This window comes from Phyllostomus hastatus, unplaced genomic scaffold (assembly GCF_019186645.2).
Source record: "Phyllostomus hastatus isolate PE091 unplaced genomic scaffold, TTU_PhHast_1.1 phas_contig_198, whole genome shotgun sequence".
In the NCBI taxonomy this organism is placed as follows: Eukaryota; Metazoa; Chordata; class Mammalia; order Chiroptera; family Phyllostomidae; genus Phyllostomus; species Phyllostomus hastatus.
Genome location: NW_025333715.1, coordinates 3,259,284 through 3,278,567, shown reverse-complemented (window position 1 = coordinate 3,278,567; position 19,284 = coordinate 3,259,284). Strand labels below are relative to the sequence as shown.

General features: G+C 54.3%; 1 protein-coding gene across 1 annotated transcript in view; it reads right to left on the bottom strand.

Annotated features, from left to right (window-relative positions):
* The window catches only part of EFCAB6 (EF-hand calcium binding domain 6), a 147,575-nt gene that overhangs the window by 75,490 nt on the left and 52,801 nt on the right, over positions 1-19,284 (bottom strand). Inside the window, exons 10-11 of the mRNA XM_045835134.1 lie at positions 12,806-12,930; positions 6,924-7,072 (exon numbers count right to left, since the gene is read on the bottom strand). Coding sequence (XP_045691090.1) covers positions 6,924-7,072; positions 12,806-12,930 — 274 coding nt within the window. The remainder of the gene's footprint in view (positions 1-6,923; positions 7,073-12,805; positions 12,931-19,284) is intronic.

The window sequence follows — 19,284 nt, the reverse complement described above, 5'->3', positions numbered from 1 at the left end:
TTAACACACACACAGGGACGCCCCATGTTATTGCGCCCCACAGATACCGTGCCTTTACAACTGGCAAAGGACCGGCTTTCCTGCGGCACCCATCGCGTGGCGGTGGCTGGAACCCAGCCCACAGCCCGGCCAGGGCGCGCCCGCAGACTCGGGCAACGCCCACACTCCGGACACAGCGGAGCTCCGCCGGCCCGCACCTGCCCGTGTGCCCCTCTGGAGTCACGCCCCCCGGCCCGTAGTCCTGGGAACCGTGGATCTCTCCTCCGTTCCTGCGGTTCCGCCGTTCTGCGGGGCATGAGAGGGGAGCAAAGACAAGGGGGACAGCGGGGCCGGGGCCGCCCCATGCCGCCGGGTGCTGACACTAGCCCCAGCTCGAGCTCACACCTCCCAGGCCGACGGCCTCGTGGCAGACTCCAGCAGATGCCCCCTTAGGAGGGCATGTACTTGGTGGGGGCCCTTAACAATGACGTCTCCACTCAGGACACGGGTGCCACCCCGGCTGTGGCAGTGTGGGGAGCCCGTGTGCTCTCCAGAGGCGTGACGGGGGGTCAGAGGGCCGCGGGCTGTGTCTCTGTGCACAGAGCACCGCAGAGACCGGTCCGATGGTCCGTCCATCCGCACGCAGCGGAGCACCCGAGGGCGAGGGCGGGGGGGGGGGGGGCGGGGCGGGGGCGCATCGTCAACCAGGGCCTGGGTAAGAGTTTAAAGTTGACGGAGGAGACACCGGAAACAACCGGGGAAGGAAGGGTTCTCTCATACGTGGTGATGATCGAGCAGATTACCTACTTGGAAAAAAATTTAATTTGGATACCCGCCTTCTGTCAGAATGGATTATGAAGTGATTTGTTCTGTTTTCAAAAAATAAAAAAATAAGGAATAGAGTAGAAAAAGTCTCTTTCAAGCCTGGGTAAGGATGATGAATTTATAGATTTTTAAGCCACAGAAGACATCCCAAAAAAGAAGATTAATGTGTTTGATTACATTAAAATGTAACTTCAAACGCAGAGCTGCCGTGTGGCGGGGAGGGAGCTGGTGTCGCCTGTGGGGGAGGGGCCTGCGTGCCACTACGGACTCACCGGACAACGGCTGCACCGGGGGCGTCCAACCCGTTTTCAGCGGGGGCCACATCAGCCTCGCGGTCGCCTTCGAAGGGCCGAGATAACTTTAGGACTGCATACACGTAGCGACTTCCCAACAGTTAAGGAGCTGAAATTACACGCGGCCTGTTGCAGACGGCCACTGGGAGGCTGATGCGGCCCCCGTGAAAACGGCTTGGACGCCCACGGGCTAATCGAAGAAGTGGTGAGACCGACTCGGAAACCGCCAGGGGAGCCGGCAGGTGACTGGGGCGCAAGGAGACTCCCGTCGGGGAGACACAGCCGGGACCCGGCCAACCTCGGTGTCCCTTCCAAAATCACACGTTCAGCCAATGCACAGGCGCCATTTCGACCCCTTCGGTTATCAATACTCTGAAACAATGCTGACATTCACGCTGGAAAGGAAATGGAACTAGAGCAGTCACACAGTGTCAGTGGCACTATACACCACGCTTTTCGAGAGAACAGTTTTGCAGTCCTCATAGAAGTTCGCAAAAGCCTTCACACTCGGGCCTTGAGTCCGGCTCCAGGAAGACGCACCGAGGAAAGGAGGCGAAGAGCCGTCTGCCCGCCGCCCACGGCACCCAGCACCCAGCGCTGACTGCACCCGCGGGCCCCGGCCGGGCTGGCCTCTCCTCCTCACCCCGGCGGCAGGCGCACGCACCAGCTTCTGCCAGGCCCGGAACACACCCACCGTGCGGGCAACGCCTAGGCCAGGCCCCGCCCAGGAGGTCCTTCCGCGGCTGCTCGCCCGACCTCTCAGGCCTTGGTGTAAATCTCGAGTTTTCCCGAGAGGCCTCACCAGGCCACTCTGGAAGAGCCTGAGCTCTCCCCTGTCACTACTGTCCATGACAGTCCCCGCCCCGCACACCTGCTCTCAGTAACCACCTGCTTGCCGGGCCCCTCGAGGGCCAGGCGGGTGTCTGTCTCCCTCTCCCACGAGTCCCTGGTGCCTGGCGCAGGCCTGCTGCCCAGCAAGTGCTCGAGAACTACTTGTTGACCGACTAGACTGGACAAATGAATGAACGAACAGTCACGTGCAAAACTAAAAAGAACCTGAACCCTCACAGGATGATAAAACGGATACATCCCAGGGTTCGGTCCAAGAGCCCTAGAGTGGGTCGGACCCAGCGGAACCAGCCCCTCTGAGAGGGCCGTGTGCTCCCTCCGACCACCCACGCTGGAGACCCCCGTGCGCTCTCCTCTCCCCGTGGGGTTCCGCCCGGTTCCGCTCCCTCTCCGGAGACCCGTCTAACTGCCCGGTCCGCAGGAGGGCACGGAGGCGAGATCTCCGGCAACGCAGTGGGTCTGCCCCAGCCTCCTGGTCCGATCACACAGACACGTATCAAATACGCCTACCGTGACTGGAGTAAACGTCTCAAAATCACTTTGAACACACAGCTGACGGGGACACCAAGAAGGGGCTGTGCGCAGGCGCGAGCGGCCGGGAGGGAACCAGCTCCAGAGCCGCAGGAACGCGCATCGCATGGGCGCCAGGGCATCCCAGGGTCTGAGGGACCGCGCAGGGCTCTGGGCCGCATCCCCCGTGGGCTCTAAGGGGCCGGGGCCCATCATGCCCACGGTGGGGGGGCGGGGGGAGACGCAGGGTTGGCCGTGACTGGGAGTAGCCCTGGCCCGCCAGAGACAGGTGGTGAGCTAGAGCGGATTACAGAGGAACAGTGGGAGTGCAGCCCAGAGAGATCAGGACGAGGGAAACGCCAGAGAGGGTCTAAGAGACAGGGCAATGGAGGGAGAGGGTCCGGCCCACCTCGGACGGGAGTCCCAGGAGAAGACCTGCGTGGGTGGCGGTGCGGTGGGGACGGCGACCCAGGGACAAGGGCCGAGAACGTTCTCAAGTCAGAGAATCCTGACTCTGAGCCACGAACCCCGCGAGCGAGACGGACGGGCAGATGAACGGACGTGTGTGCCCGGACGCACTGTAGGGGGCACTGCAACCAGAATAAAGAGAAGGCCGTACAGGCGAGCAGAAAATGGAAGAAACAACCCCCTTTCTAAGGTGTCGGCAATGCCACGGCACACTCTCGGCAGCAAGAACAGAGGCCAGGACACCACCACCGACAGCCTCAAGGTGCTCGGAGACAGTAGCTCTCCAACAGGAGTTCTCTCCCCGGTAAATCCTCCTCAGAGAGTGAGGGGAAGCAGACGCTCCAAAGACAACGCCCGCACCCCCCCTCCCGGGGCCTCGCCCACGCACTTCAGGAGGCGGGTCCGGAGGACGGGCGGGGACGTAAGGAGCAGTGACGGCAGACGAGCTGGCAGACCTGAGACGATCCAAACAAGCACAGGCTACATTACATAACAAAAGCAGGAACTAATTCAGTCCTATCAAAAAGAGGCAGGCCCTGGCCGGGTGGCTCCGTGGGTTGGGAGTCATCCCATAAACCAAAAGGTTGCAGGTTCGATCCCTGGTCAGGCTGTGTACAAGAGGCAACTGACGCATGTTTCTCTCCCCTATCGATGTCCCTCCCCCTCTCTCTCTAAAATCAATAGAAACATCCTTGACTGAAGACTTTTAAGGAAGAGGCAGGATCAAAGCACTAAGCAACGGTGACATGTAAGTTCAAGGTGCTTGTTTTATTCACGACAGCAGGAGTAGTAACTTTATGCTTTGTACGTTTAGAACATGTTAAAGTTTCAAGGGTACGCTGTCCAAGAACAGATAAAATGTGTAAGCCTCAAGGCGGCAGAGAGAGAAAAAGAGCGATAAGGAGAACTCAGACAGACCTAAGCCTGACTGAGGAGGACACACAAAGGGACGGCGGAGCGGGCGAGAGAGCACAGCATGAAGGGGCAGGAGAGTCCCCAACAGCCACCACCGTGAATGGAGACAGACTAAACCTCGCCGCTAAAAAGGCAAAGACGCTCACTTGGGAGTGCTGAAAACACAGACATTTGCTGTTTTACAAGAATATGACACCTAGACACACCTAGAATATGACAAACAAAGGACAAAAGTAAAGAAAGGCTGGGGACAGATGTCCCAGACGAACACAGACCAGAAAAGGCTGGTACGGCGCTCTGACACCGGGCGAGGGCGGGGAAGGGGGTCAGAGGGGTGTACACAGATAACCATGCGGGGACTAGCTGACCGGGAAGACGTGACGAATCTTTCCTCCCAGAGCCGGGCGCCAGGGCCACGCCAGACTCACAGCTCACACCGTCAGCACCTGGGCACCCACCTGCTACGGTCTCTGGTGCCTGTCTCACCAGGCGGTCTGGGTAAGTGGGGTCCAGGGCTGACTCGGAAGGCCCTGGGCCCCTGGCTGGACTGGGTCATGGAGACAGCCCGATGCTGGTGTCTTCAGCCCGGGTCCGAGTCCTCGGAGCCCCCTCCACTCGCTGGGTAAGCCCCACCAGCCCGGGGCTGTTTGTTATTTCTGTCTGCACTCCAGGCACCTCCCCCGATGTCTGGCGGAGAGACGCACTCCATACGTATCCGCAGAGCCTACAGTTTGGAAGACTACGAAGGCAGGATGAAGGATGTCTGTAATATGCATTCCTATTTTACAAGCACAACATAAAACTGTAGATATGCTCGGATTACAAATACGTAAAAATTATATATCTGCGTGGATACAAACGGAACAGAATGCGGGAAAATGAAAGCAGTAAATTTGTTATGTGAGGTGGATGGTGATGTTTGTTGCTCGTTTTTCTTATTGCTGTTAAATTATTATTTGTATAATTTTGAAAATGAAATTAAAAATGTCTGTATAACTTTTAGTTATCCCAGAAAGTAATCCCTAAAAAGCCTCACCATACACAGGCAGGGCAATAAAGCCGTTCGCTGCACCACGGAAGTGTTTACTCCCAGGGCCAGGCTCTGCCTTCCACTGCAGAAGCCGCATGGCCGCGCGTGGTGACCCTGAACACGCGGGGTGCTGAGAGGGAGGGGGCCTCGGTGGGAGACGGACCCGCTGGTCCAGCTGAGCACTGCCCCGCCCTCTCCCCCCATCCCTGGGAGCCCCACGGTGCCCGGCAGGGAGTCGGCACGTCCCCTGAGAGGGGGTCCCCCGAGCTCCCTGGACAGAGAACCAGGCACAGGAGAGGCAGTGCTCCCTACCCAGAGTGAGGGCTGCACGCACCTTTTCTTTTTTTAAAAACTTTTTAAAAAATTTATTTATTTTTAGAGAGGGAAGGGAGGGAGAAAGAGAGAGAAACATCAATGTGCAGTTGCTGGGGGCTGTGGCCTGCAACCCAGGCATGTACCCTGACTGAGAATCGAACCTGCGACACTTTGGTTCACAGCCCGCACTCAACCCACTGAGCCATGCCAGCCAGGGCTGCACACACCTCTCCCAACGGAAAGGAAACAGGGGTCCTCGGAGAAACGGCCGGCTCCAGGTTGGGGCAAGGGATGGATGCACCGGGGCACCCGGAGCCCTGTCCTCCAGGAAGCCAGAGAGCCGCCAGGGGCTCTGAGGGTCACGCCAGCAGGACGCAGGCCAGCGCCAACAGGTTCCCACTGGCCAAGGTGCAATGGATGACATAGCAATGAGAACAACCCTAATGGGTTGGGACGCAACAAATAAGCTTACGTCCATGAATTCATAATCATATAATACATACATATACATATATATTAATCCTCACCTGAGGATACGTTTATTGATTTTGGAGAGAGTAAGGAAGAGAGAAACATCAATTAGTTGCCCCCGCCCGTACACACCCCGGGTGGGAATCGAACCTGCAACCTGTGTGTATGCCCTCACTGGAGCTGAACCTGCAACCTTGTGGTGTACAGAACACCACCCAGCCCACTAAGCCACCTGGCCAGGGTCATGACAATATTTTCTAGGAAAAACTGCTCCCCGTTCACTTGCGGAGGGTGCCAGGACACCAACCCATTGTGAAGATGAGTAAGTGCAGAGCGAGAACCAGGGACACCCTGGCCTTCTCGTGCTAATGGTGTCTCACTGTCGCCACATCCCTGGGGACGGGGGTGTCACTGCAGAGGGCTTCCCACCAACAGAAGCAGAGACGGCGCAGGCGGACCACCACCACTCGACAACCGCTCACCCGTGAGTCGCCACTCGCCCTGCCCACACAGCCACTGACGTCGGTCGTGGAGAGAGAGACCGCCCGCCCGCCCGTGCTTGCCCCCCGGGAAGTGTTCTCGCCCCCCAGACGTAACGTGGGTCTGTGTATCTATCCATGGGGGGGGCTGGGGGTGGGACAGGAGGACACAGCCACGTCACTGTGGGTGCAGTCGGTCGGACTGCCGCTGTCGGGAACGCCACGTAACAAACCACGCAGACGTCTCCTACAAAGGCCTCACGGGGGAAGCAGTCGGCGGGGGAGAGGGGCCCGGAGGTCACGAAGACTTGTGGCGAGTCACTCAGTGGAAATGAACGGGCCTTATCTGGATCCTGACTCAAACAAAGCAGAAAAGAAAAAATGAGACAATCAATTAAATCTGACCCCTGACCGGAGGCTTATTATCATCCGCCACAATTCTGTGAGGTGCAAAAATGGCGTTTTCACCATGTTTTTAAGAAGAATTCTTATCTTCGAGAGACACAGTGAGGTCTTTGCAGTGACGCGTGGGGTCCGGGACGTGTCCTGAGCCCTCGGGGGGGGGGGTGGGGGGAAGGGCCGGGCTGGGACGGGCACAGAACGCGGGGCTGCAGCTGACCGCGGGAGCCGGCGGCGGGCCCCTGCCCTGCTTCCCCTTACTTGTGCATGCATTTGAAATCCCCAACAGCAGAAAGTCCAAAACGTTAGTAAAAAATAAACGGAGCTGTTCCTGATCCTCGCGGCGGACGTCTGGGGAGGAGCGTGTCAAGGAGACGTCGGGGCTCTTACCTTTTCATGAGCTGGATGAAAACCCTCCTTGGGAGCCGCTGCACGAAGGTGTCGAGGACGATCTTGAGGTAATTCAGAGATATGTACCCGCACTGGGAGGGGTCCCCCGCACTCAGGGCCTTTTCGATCTTTCCCCGGGACTTTGAAAACTGCGGCGAGAGAAAATGAGAGCGTTGCCTCCCCGGGAATCGACTTCACGGAGCTTTTCAACCGTGTTTTTTTTATTTTATTTTTTTTTCCGAAATCCCTTCCCTTTTTCCTCTCCGAAAACTGATCAAAAAGGTTGCCGTGGCATGCGCTGCGCCTCAAATGTTTAATTGATGAGCTTCCGCACAGCGGCGTCGCCAGCCACAGCCACGCGAGCGGCGCAGCACACGCCACGGCCCCGCCTCCCACTCCAGAGCTGGGGTGCTCCGCGGGGCTGCTGGTTCGATGCATCTTCCTTAATATACCTCGGAGCCGGCCCCTGCCGAGAGCCCGCCCCCCGCTCCCCCCTGATCAAGTCCGGGCGATCGAACAGGAAAGCTGGCAACATTTTATTAAAAATACAAGTAGCCTTTGCGGTGAGGAAAATTATTAATGTAAAGATTGCATGAACAGGACACACATTGGACATTTCTTTAATTATTCTCTTTTTGTTGACGGGGGAATTACAAAGAGCCAGGGTGAATGCGCTTGGCTTATGGGACTTCTGAAATGCCGTAAAGTAGGTTAACTGCTGATTTTTATATGACTCATAAAAATACTATGAAGATTGGTTTTCTTTCCAAAGGTTTTCCTGCTGTTTATTATCAAGTAATAACAATATTCTCCAATGTTTCCAACCCTCTCCACTCTGACTTCAGTTTTCCTGCCAGCTGGAGGAGGAGGAGCAGAACAGCCACCATCTCGGTAGAGAGGTGACTTTTTAAGCTGCTGGAACCTGGGACTACATGTACAAGGGTCTCTGTCCACAAAAGTAATAAGGAGATTCGTTACAAGTTCCTTGGCCTGTCCAGGAATACTAGAAATCTGTAGAGAAAGTCTCGGAAAACACTTAGAGACTCACAGAGCCTAAGCTTCGCAGAAAGTTGTGTGCAGTGAACCTCAAGTGTGGCTAAACTTGGGCACCTCCCTTTCAGGGGGGTGGAGTGCCCGGGGAAGGGCCCCGGGGAGGTGCGTGGGGCCTGGGGTGCTCACTGGATGCGGGAGTCCACTTTGACCCACTTACTGACATCTGGCCTCCAGCAACCTTTGTTTCAGGAAGGGCTGGCGGGCGGCAGCAGAAAAAGAGCAGGGAGTAAAGCACAGTACTTCTGTGACAAGTGCAACCTTCTAGAATTTTCATGTGACTGTTTACAATGAAACAAAAGATAAAAATGCAAGCAATTCTGTAAAATATAGGAAAAAGACATGAAGGTGCCTGGAAGTCTCGCCACTCCTTTTTTTTACACAGTGCTCCCGTGATAATCATATAAACGTAACACGTATAAAACGGGATCAGCCCGGGCTGGTGCGGCTCAGTGGACTGAGTGCTGGTCTGAGAACCAAAGGGTCACGGGCTGCGCCACCAGTCAGGGCACAGGCCTGGGTTGCGGGCCAGGTCCCCAGTGGGGGGCATGCAGGAGGCAACCACACACTGATGTTTCTCTCCCTCTCTTTCTCTCTCCATTTCCCTCTCCCTAAAAATAAATAAATAAAATCTTTTTTTTTTTAATGGGATCCTATACCTTCATGTTTGACAAATGCTTTTTCATTTAACAACTCGTCGTGAGTCTTTTCCCGTAAGAGCCAGCATCTACCTCCATCACACTCTCCGGTGATGGGTGGCGTGCCGCCGAGCCGTCTGCGGACACCTGGAAGGTTCGCTCCTCCTCCGCGGTTACACACTCGGTTTGTGTACGTGTCCCCTGAGCCCCGGTCTACGTGAGGCCCCCCTGCTGTCCCCCCTCGCCACACCTGTCCTTAGCTGTCACGCCCCTCGAGACAAGCTGTGTTTATGACGGCATCTGTGAGTGTTTTCCGAATGTGTTTGCCGGTTGTGCCCCTCCCTGAAGTCCGGCCACGCAGTCGCCGTGAGAGCAGAGACTGTCCCCGTCTGGTTCACCACTGATCACCTAGGGTGAAGAACAATTCGGCATGCAGTAGGCACTCATTAAATAGCTGCTGAGAATGAATTGTTCAACCAAAAATGTTCCAAAGGAAGGTTGCAAAAAAGCTATTTGAGGCATCCGTTTAAAAAAACGCACGTGAAAACGAAGATCCCGGCTGAGCGGCGTCCCGCCTGCCCCAGAGCAGCAGCACGGACGTGGAGCTCGGACAGCGCCGAGTGCTGGCGAGCCCCGGGGGCCGGCAGGCACTCCCGTCTGCGGCGGGAGGGGCACGAACATCCCGGAAATGCTCTCTGCGTGCGCACGGGCGTGATTCCTGGGGAAGCTTTCGCGCGCGCACCGGAAGGTGTGCACACGCCCACGTGAGGCAGCGCGTCTGGGTGAGCTCCCAGCAGGGGGCAATTCCAGGGGCCATGCCTGGGGGAGTGTGTGGTTTGTGCAGATTTAGGTCGTGGAACACTCTACAGCAGGGACACTGGGAACACAGCCGTGTCCATAACAAGGTGACTCTGCCCTAACCACGCAGAACAGGATGAAAGTGAGTGGGTTTCCAACGCTGCAGACGCGCTACAAAGAAAGAAAACAAGAAACAAGTATCAAGCAAAAGACAAAGAAGTCAGTCTGTGTGGAAATAGTACAGAAACAATGTATCACCTGTAAAGGTTTCATGCCACTAAAAGGAACTAAATAAATATATAAAATCATTAAAGGAAAAGCTCGAAGACAAGATGGTAAGACAATAAAAGCGATGAGAAGGGATATTTCAAAGGGAAGAAAATGGAAAAGAAAAGCAACATCGTTACATGAAATGATAAATTAAGAACAGCCAGAATCAGCCACGAGGCTGAAATTAAAATGAAAAGTAAAGGAACGGCCTGAAGGGCCTCAGCGAAGGCGGAGGAAGCGGGCATCGCGGTGAAAGCAATTCCAGGAAGATGACAGCGACCGAGGACAGGCAAAGATGACCGATGTGCTGGCGACCCGAGTCCCCTGAAGGGGGGACAGAGGGAGGACGGGGAGGGGGAGGGGACAGAGCGAGGGAGGGGATTCAGCGAACCAACAGGGAAAACTTCCCCGGAAGGAGAGAACTCGTCTGTGCAGCAAAGAACCCACCGGGCTCCAGGAAACTTGGACTGAATGCCCCACGCCAACGCAGCTTACTTCTGCTTTTTAATTTCAAGGATCAGGAAGAGATACTTCAGGCGTCTAGGCAGGGAAACAACCACCTACAAGGGAAGGAAAAGGTGAGTGGACCTCAGGCTTCTTCTCAAGAGTGCCCAGGGCCAGAGGACAACAGGAAACGCAGCGAGGAAGGAAAGCTGGAGGGCAGAGCCAGACCCGCCCGGGTCTGTGCCCCAGCCAAACAGCGAAGGGGAGCGGCTCTCCGAAACGAAAAGCGAAGGGGAAGCGCACCCATGAGCCTTCCTTAAGGAAATGACTAGACCCTGAAAGCAGCCAACTGGAGAATAAACCAGAACGAAGAACTGGAAAGGGGAGAAAGTGCTGACAGTAAGCGTGGCGGTGAGGCCAGGTGCCGATAAAAAGGAGGCAAAGCCCCGGGAAGCCCTGTAAGGGGGCGCAGTGCAAGCGCAAGGGAGTCTGAGAAGGAGGCGCAAACCGCAACAAACTGGGAGGGGCCGGAGGGGCGGCAGGAAGCCCAGCGGAGAGCAGCCCCTGCCATCTGCAACTAATAACACATCCCTCGACCTCCCCCTGCCCCCCAAAATTTGTCCAGTTCTTCACGCCTTTCTCCATCGCTCTTCTCGCCTCCAACTCCCTTTGGGGACCCAGCGACTCCTCAGCCGATGGAGCATTTATCCAAAGTCCGGACGTGGCTTCGGGTTCACGTGAGGACGGCGCTGTGGGCGAGGGCGAGGGTTGAAACTCGGCTCGAAACTCGGCTCCGGGGTCACCTGGGGCAAGTCCTTGAACCTCTCTGTGCCTCAGTTTCCCCGGCTGGGAACGAGGACGATGACAGTTGCTGGCAAGACTGAACAGGGGACCCCTGGCGGGTAGGCAGCCCCCAAAACATTGAAGCTCGACATGCCTTATTGGTAAAGGGGAAAAAAAAAAGCATGGCTCTCTCCTCACAAAGTTGCTTCTCCCTGCGCTTCCACTCGCCCACCCCCCGCGGCGGCCGACCTTCCACGGCCAAGAACGGAGCCAGGCCTGGAATTCTGTTCTCCGAACGCTGCCTTTGATGATTGCTGGGTGGTAGGTTTTAAATCGTTTCTTATTCCTCTCCTCGGTACGCTTTTCAGAACTGCTCACGTTTTTTTGTGACAGCCGTGTATTTTGTAACGCTCAAGTTTTCATGAAAACAATAAACTGGCAAACAACAACAAAAGTTCTACCGACGGACCGAGTGTACGGAAGCGCCCCCTTCTCCCACGCCTGACCAACGTCGGCTGTTCTTCATTTTTTTTTTAAATAAATGTTAGGTTGGTTTTTTTAAGATTTTATTTATTTATTTTTAGAGAGGGAAGGGAGGGAGAAAGAGAGAGAGAGAAACATCAATGTGCGGTTGCTGGGGGCCGTGGCCCGCAACCCAGGCATGTGCCCTGGCTGGGAATCGAACCTGCGACACTTTGGTTCGCAGCCCGCGCTCAGTCCACTGAGCTACGCCAGCCAGGGCTTTGTTCTTCATTTTTCCACTGATGGTTTTCTACTGAAAGTTTTAGATTAGTGATTTGTGAGAGTTCTACGTATGTTAGGAGCAGTTATCATTTACCTGTCGTTTCTGTGGCACATAGTTCGCCACGTTTATCCTTTGTTTATACAGAGTTTTGCTGTAGAGAGCTTTTTCATTTCAGTGTAGTCTGATTTATCAATCTTTTTCTTAATGGCTTTTGGGCTGTACTTCACGTTTAAAAATCTAAATGTCAAGGTTAAAAATTTTTCACCCACATTATTTATTTCTAAATGTGAACAGTGGCCGCACACAGGATGTACTCTGGTGTGAAGAGCGGGAGCTTCAGCTCCCCCGCAGGGGGCCAGCTGGTGAGCCGCCCCAGCCAGCAGCGGCCGCCCCGCCCCAGCCCACCAGGCCTCCCGCCACCAGCCACACCCGCCCGGGAAATCGGCCGGCTATCCAACCACTGCTCTCATCAATTCCGTGGCCGAGACCGTGACCGTGCCAGTGCCAGGCTGTCTTCATTACGGTACCTTTATAGCATTTTACATGCGACAGGACAAGTCCTCTATTACGACTTTTAGAAAGAAAAAAGTATGTATACACGTGTGTGTGTATGTACGTATGTATGTACGTTCATGCACATACACACGCACACACCTCCCTCATCTCGATGTACGGAGCTCAGGCATTAATAATGAATCTTCCAACCCAAGAACTAGAAAAGGCCTCTTTATTTGTTTACGTTTTTCTTTATTCTCTCAGTAAAGTTGTGTCACGTTTTTATACGGCTTAAGTATTTCTTGTAAGCGTCAGTGTGTGGGCAGCACAGAGGACGCCCTTAACCAACGCCACATCCCTGCCATCACTGTGGGTGAGGGGGTGGAGTCAGGGGCAGGGGGTGGAGCCAGGGGTAGGGGAGGAGTCATGGGTAGGGGGTGGAGCCAGGGGTAGGGGGTGGAGCCAGGGGTAGGGGAGGAGTCATGGGCAGGGGTGGAGTCAGGGCAGGGGGTGGAGTCAGGGGCAGGGGGTGGAGTCAGGGGGCGAGGCAGGCCCAAAGTTAATTTCAGAAACAACGTCCTGTATGATGGTCCAGTCCGCAGCTAATGATCCCCCTGACCACCTGCTCGGTGACCCGGGGACGGGGGAAAGGCTCTTACCTCTTGGCAGAAGGTCCTCCCGATTTCATCTAAGGAGTAGTCTTCCCAGCTACTTTCAGACAAATCAGAGCTGAAGAGGTAGTCCCTTCTGGAATTTTTGACTTGTTGATTCTCCCACGACATCTCTATTAAAACAGAAGAGCTTCAGTCTATCGATACAAAGGTACATTTAAATGTCAAAAGTTTCCTTTTCCTCATAACCTGACTGGCCGAAACTGAGACCCGAATAAACCAAAACCACGATGAACTATGTAATAAATGCTGCTGAAGTACCTAGATGAACGCGTTAGAAGAAAAATAAAATTAATCTCCTTGCTGTCTTGTTCTTGGATAAAACTTGGAGTAAAACGTATATACCAAGTAGAACAATGAAACTATAATAGAAGAAAATGAAGATGAATACTACATAATACACAACGGTTGAGTGAGAAGTCCTTTCTAACCAATGCTTGAGAGCCAGAGATCACTGAAATAATGACTAGGTCTGACAGTGTATTTATTTTTTTTGGTTGAACACACACACACACAACAATGAAAGAAAAATGAGTGGGAAAAACTGCTGTTAATGCCCACGAGAAATACAGGTAAATTTCCATAATACAGGAGGAGCTCTTCCAAGTCAGTGAGATAAATACACTCAGCAGAGCAATAGACCGAGGTTATAAACAGGTAATTCACATAAAAAGGACTAAAAAAAAAATCCAACAAATGTGTGAGAAACGGCTCAAAGTCATTGGTAATTTTTAAAGTCTAATTAAAACAAGTTAACATTTTTTCCCCCTTAGCGAGTCGGCAGGGACCGAAGGGAAGGGTGAAGGACCAAGCGGCGGGAGCCTGCGCGGAAAAGACCCAGGACATGAACGCTCCTTAGTCCCCTTCTGGGGCTTGACGGCGCAGGGCTGAGGGGCTCGCCCGGCAGACTCGGGCCGGGAGGGTGCTCTCTGCACCGCTGACGAGGGGGAAGGAACTGACACAATTCCAGTGCTCACGGGGAGAGAGAGGGTTGGCTTCATAAACCACAGCTCGTCCGGTCTATGAACTACTACCCAGACGTTTAAAACAAAGGTGTCTGTCTCAATTAATGGATGTGGATGTTTTTCTTTGATATAGAGTGTTTCATGATCGAAAGGAAAAACCGACTGGCATAATTTAATTCTCACTTTAACCCTTATTTTGTGTATCTGCCGATGCATCTACCCACCCAGCCATCCGTCCGTCCGTCGGTCCGCCCATCCGCCCACGCATCAGAAATGAAATCTGGGAGGAGAATACACCGTTGTTTTGTGTCCATGTGTTTTCTGTTTTTTTTTGTGGAGGGGGATTTTTTGCAACAAGCGTGTATTATTTTTATGATAAAAGATAATGAAATAAATCTAAAATATAGGCATTCCTTCCTCAAAGCTGACGGCAAAGAATCACAAATGGTTTCCCAGATTTATTTCCTAACATGTCTGCAAATAAGCTTCACTCAAATTAAGCACACTTGTAACTACTCAGCTGTAGTTAGCAAATTGCCAGTCATCTGGAATTCCATTTCCGGAAGGAAGGAAGGAAGGAAGGAGAGGGAGGAAGGAGAGGGAGGGAGGAGAGGGAGGGAGGAGAGGGAGGGAGGAAGTGAGTAAGTGGGTGGGGGTGGGGAGAGGCAAGGCCTCTCCAGTGGACTCTGGCAACACGATGAAACACAAAGCCAGCCAGTCCTTCAGAACACGACCCGGGATGCTGGGGCCGGGGCGGGCGGAGCACTGGGACAGGTCGGGCGGAGCACTGGGACGCGGGCTCTCAGCCTCACTGAGAGACGAGGAAGCCACGCCCGAACCACGCTCTGCCCTGGCCACGCACTTGCTGACACTGTCCTACGCCCCCTCCGCTCTGGCGGCACTGGTACATGGATGGAAGCTCTCAGGGACACACACAGCACATCCAGAGAAACCCATGGGACTCCGGAACCATGGAGCCAGGCCCCAGGGGGGTGAGGGGCTGTCAAGGCCAGAGAGACCTGCCCTGGGGAGCCGCCTCCAGGCACCGAGTGGCCGCAGCAGCCACGGTCGGCTGGCTGCGGACCCCACCACGCCTCATCCGTTACCCCAGGTTTCAGTGAAGCTTCGCCATTCCTGCCACCTCCCCGTAGTCCCTAAACTTCCTCTGAAGGAGTCTCGCTCATTTTGTAATGGGGTGCAGAGTAGGGGCCCCCTGAAGCCCCCCCAAACCTGGACTGGGGGAAGGGGAAAGTGGAAGTTGTGGTGGTTAAGATATTATGCATTAACAATGGCACACTGATAGCTCTGTTGCCGCCCTAGGCAAAAGGTGTATGTGACTTTCAGAGAGAATAGTGACTCAAGACACAGCCAGGGGAGGTGGATGCCCAGCCCGGATGTCCTGTGCACCATGGGTAGCTCTTGCCCCGACTAAAGATGGCAGCTGAGAGAAGGTACAAGATGTGGGGGAACTGGCAAAAGCAGCACATCCTAGGAGTGGCTGGCTAGGAGGTCACGTAGGAAGGTCCAGGTGGGCTGAAAGGGAAGGGGACTCCGCCAGGTGGGCTGGGACAGGAAGGAGGAAGACGCCGTGCCGCCCGTAGCGAGGCAGCGGCCCGAGGGCTGGAGGGCAGCGTGTGAGGAGGAGCTCACGGAGGTGGAGGTGTGCGGGGACCTGCCGAACCAGGCGTGGGCTCGGGGGCGGTGTTCGGAGCCGAGCTGCACTGTGGTGCCCAGGAAGGCTGAGCCCAGAGCCCCGCTTCTCCGGAGGACGTGGGGAGGGGCCGCTCCCTCGGGGCGTGTGCCTCCCTGGACCCCACCGTGACCCAGCGGGACAGAGCACCAGTCTCCTGGACCACCGCACGGACCACCGCACGGACCACCACACGGAGGCTGAGGACGGGGCACCCCGGATGCCGGGGGAGCACCCTGCTGCGAGAGGGCGCTGCCGCGAGAGGATGGCGACCCCGAGCCCCCAAGTGCACGCTCCGGAGGGCATGGAGACCTGTTCTCGGAGCTGGCTTAGGAACAGACAAGGACGCGGGGAACTTCTGGGCGCGGCTGTGCCTCACAGCCCGGTGGGGAGCAGGGGAAGGGCTGGCTCTCGCGGGAGAGCAGGGCTCTGAGCAGGAGCGCTCCCGGCCCCCTCGCCCGAGGCTGGAATCCTGCCAAGAAAACCCGTGTCCCTCAACACTACGTGCTGGTCGCACACCAAGGCGCCACGTGGATGAGGCCCAGTTCGGTCGGTTACAATTTGGAATCCGGTAGAGAGACACGTGCCTCCTCGCACAACCACATCAAAATTACAACTACAACACAGGACAACCATCACTCGGCACTGTCAGCAGTCAGGTTGAGCGGAAGTCCGACCACCAGGGACTTAAAGAGACCACATCCACCCAGACGGGTAGGAGGGGCACAGACACCGAACGGGCTGGTCCCTTGTTCCCATGTGATGGATAAAAATTCGGGAGGGATATCTTGGGAGCCAGGGGTCCCAGCCCCACCCAGGCCCCGCAGCCCAGGGTTCCAGTGCCAGGAAGATAAATCCCTAAAATTTCTGGCTGCAAAAACCAGCAGGGAATGAGTCAGTGGAAGAAACTTCTGGATCCCCAAGCAGTTCCTCTTACAGAACCCACGCACGGACCCACCTGCTCAGACTCACTCCCTCTGGGCTGCAGCACCGGGGGAGCAGCATGAAAGGCCAGTGGCAGCCAGGGAGCAACTGAAGTGTCTGGCATCAAGGTGAGCAGAGGCCACTGTCCCTTTTCTAAGCCCTCCCCCCACAGAGGCAGCAAGCTGGGACCCTAACTGAGACTCCATCAACCTGGATAACACTGTCTGTGTGACCCGCCTTGGAGATCCCCAGAGACTCCACCCCGCCCAACTTATGGGTCCGCTCAAGCTGCTTTGCCATGTGAACGGCTGGTTTTGGTTCCTGCTTCACAGCTTCCTAAATCCTATCAAACAAGCAACAGTTGGCTTCAACGAGCCCCAGGCCTGGCAGTGGCAGCAGCCAGCTTAGCTTCATAGCTTGGCTTTGACTGGGAATCTCCAAGCCCAGCACAAGTAGCAGCCGCCTCAGATCACTTTCGAGCTTAGGCAGAGTGCCTAAAGCGGGGGCTGACCTTGGCCCACTGAAGGAAGGTAAAAGACATGGGGCAGCCGAGGAAACCCCAGGGCCTGCACACGCAGTGGACAGCTGCAGACCAGGTCAGAGCACCACCACCCGCCCCTGCACAGCTGATCCTCCGTGAAGCGCAGAGGCTGATGGTGAGTGGCTACAGCCGGTCCTTGCGGCGGTGTCTGGGCGCCTGGGTGCGGCTGTGTCTGGGCGCCTGGGTGCGGCTGTGTCTGGGCACATCCCTCCCAACGGTCTGCTAACAGCAGCCAAGGCTCAACCACCAGAGGAGGGTGAACTCAGCCCACACGAAGGGTGCACCTTGAGTATACCCTGCTTGGGTGATGGGGGAGGCTGTGCCACTGGACCCTACAGGACACCTGCAACATTAGGCCACGCTACCAAGATACGGAGTCAAAGCAGCTCTACCTAATACATAGAAACAAACACAGGGAGGCTGCCAAAACGAGGAGACAAAGAAACATGGCCCAAATGAAAGAACAGATCAAAACTCCAGAAAAAGAGCTACATGAAGTGGAGATAAGCAATCTGTCAGATGCAGAGTTCAAAACACTGGTTATAAGGATGTTCAAGGAACTCAGTGAGGACGTTAGTAGCATAAAAAAGATCCACTCAGAAACGAAGGATTCACTAATTGAAATAAAAAAACAATTTACAGGGAAACAAGAGTAGAGTGGATGACGCTGATATTCAAATCAATGATATGGAACCCAAGGAAGCAAAAAACAACCAATCAGAACAAGAAGAAGAAAAAAGAATCCAAAAAAACGAGAACGGTATAAGCAGCTTCTGGGACAACTTCAAGAGGTCCAACATCCACGTCCTAGGGGTGCCAGAAGAAGAGAGAGAGCAAGAAAATGGAAATCTATTTGAAAACATAGTTAAAGAAAACCTCCCTAATTTGGTGAGGGAAGTAGACACACAAGTCCAGGAAACACAGAGAGTCCCAAACAAGACGGATGCAAAGAGGCTCACCCCAACACATCATAATAAAAATACCGGAGGTTAAAGATAAAGGGAGAATCTTAAAAGCAGCAAGAGAAAAGCAGTTCGTTACCTACAGGGGAGTCCCTGTAAGATTGTCAGCTGCGTTCTCAAAAGAAACTCTGCAGGCAAGAAGGGAGTGGCAAGAAATATTCAAAGTCATGAAAAGTGGGGACCTACAACCAAGATGACTCTTCCCAGCAAAGCTTTCATTCAGAATCGAAGGGCAAATAAAGAGCTTCCCAGACAAGAAAAAACTAAAGGAGTTCATCATCACCAAACCATTACTATATGAAATGTTAAAGGGACTTATTTAAGAAAAAGAAGATGATCAAAACTATGAACAATAAAATGGCAAAAAATACATATCCATCCACAATTGAATCTGAAAAGCAAACTGAGCAAACAAAGAGAAGAGACCGAATCAAGGACACGGACAGTGTTCTGACGGTCGCCAGGTGGGAGGGAGGGCGGGGGAGAACGGGGGCAGAGGTGAGGGCAGTAAGAAGTACAAACGGAGTCACAGAACAGCCCTGGGGGTGTCAAGTACAGCGTGGGACAGGGAGCGGCCAAAGAACTCATACACACGCTCCATGGACGGGAACAGTGGCGGGGGCACTGCCTGAGGGCGGCGGGGGGGGGTGCCGGAAGGAAGAGGGCACAGGGAGAAATGTCAGGACAAGCGGAATAGCATAATCGATACAATATAATAAAAAAATAGAAGTTGCAGCAATGTACGGTGCGCATAGTGTCTGTGACAGTAGGACATGCGACAGAAATACAAACAAAAAGCAGGAAAGAACTGGGCAAGCACTGCCACGTCACGTGACCGTGTGTCATACTCTTTACCAGTACACTGTGACTAATTAAAGCTGTACAATGCAATCAAGTGCTCGCTTACCCCAACTTCTTGAAATTCTGCAAACCCTCCAGGAGAAACGTGGAGGGGCAGGCAGGGGGACAGAGAAGGGAGGGAGGCACAACGCAAAAAGGCCACGATCCCATTTTGGGAAAAAATCCAGCTCGAGGTACAAAATCACTTCATAGAGAACTTCTTAATAAGAACATGAATTCAGTAAGAGAATAAAAGAAGATAATAAAACAACAAAATGAGATGAAAAATAATATAGTAGACCAAAGGAAACACCATTACAGAAGCAATAAAGTAGACCCAGCAAGTAACAGAATACACTTCAGTGAAAATCAAATTACAGGTGCAGACAGAGGGGCCGAGGCGCCCCTGGAGAGCACGGAGGGAAGAGAGAGTAAAGCGCCCCGAGAGACCTGAATCGACGCGGAGGACAGAGACGGTCCAACACAAGGATAATGTGCGTCACTGAGGATAAAAATCTGAAAAACGGAACAGAAGATATTAGAAA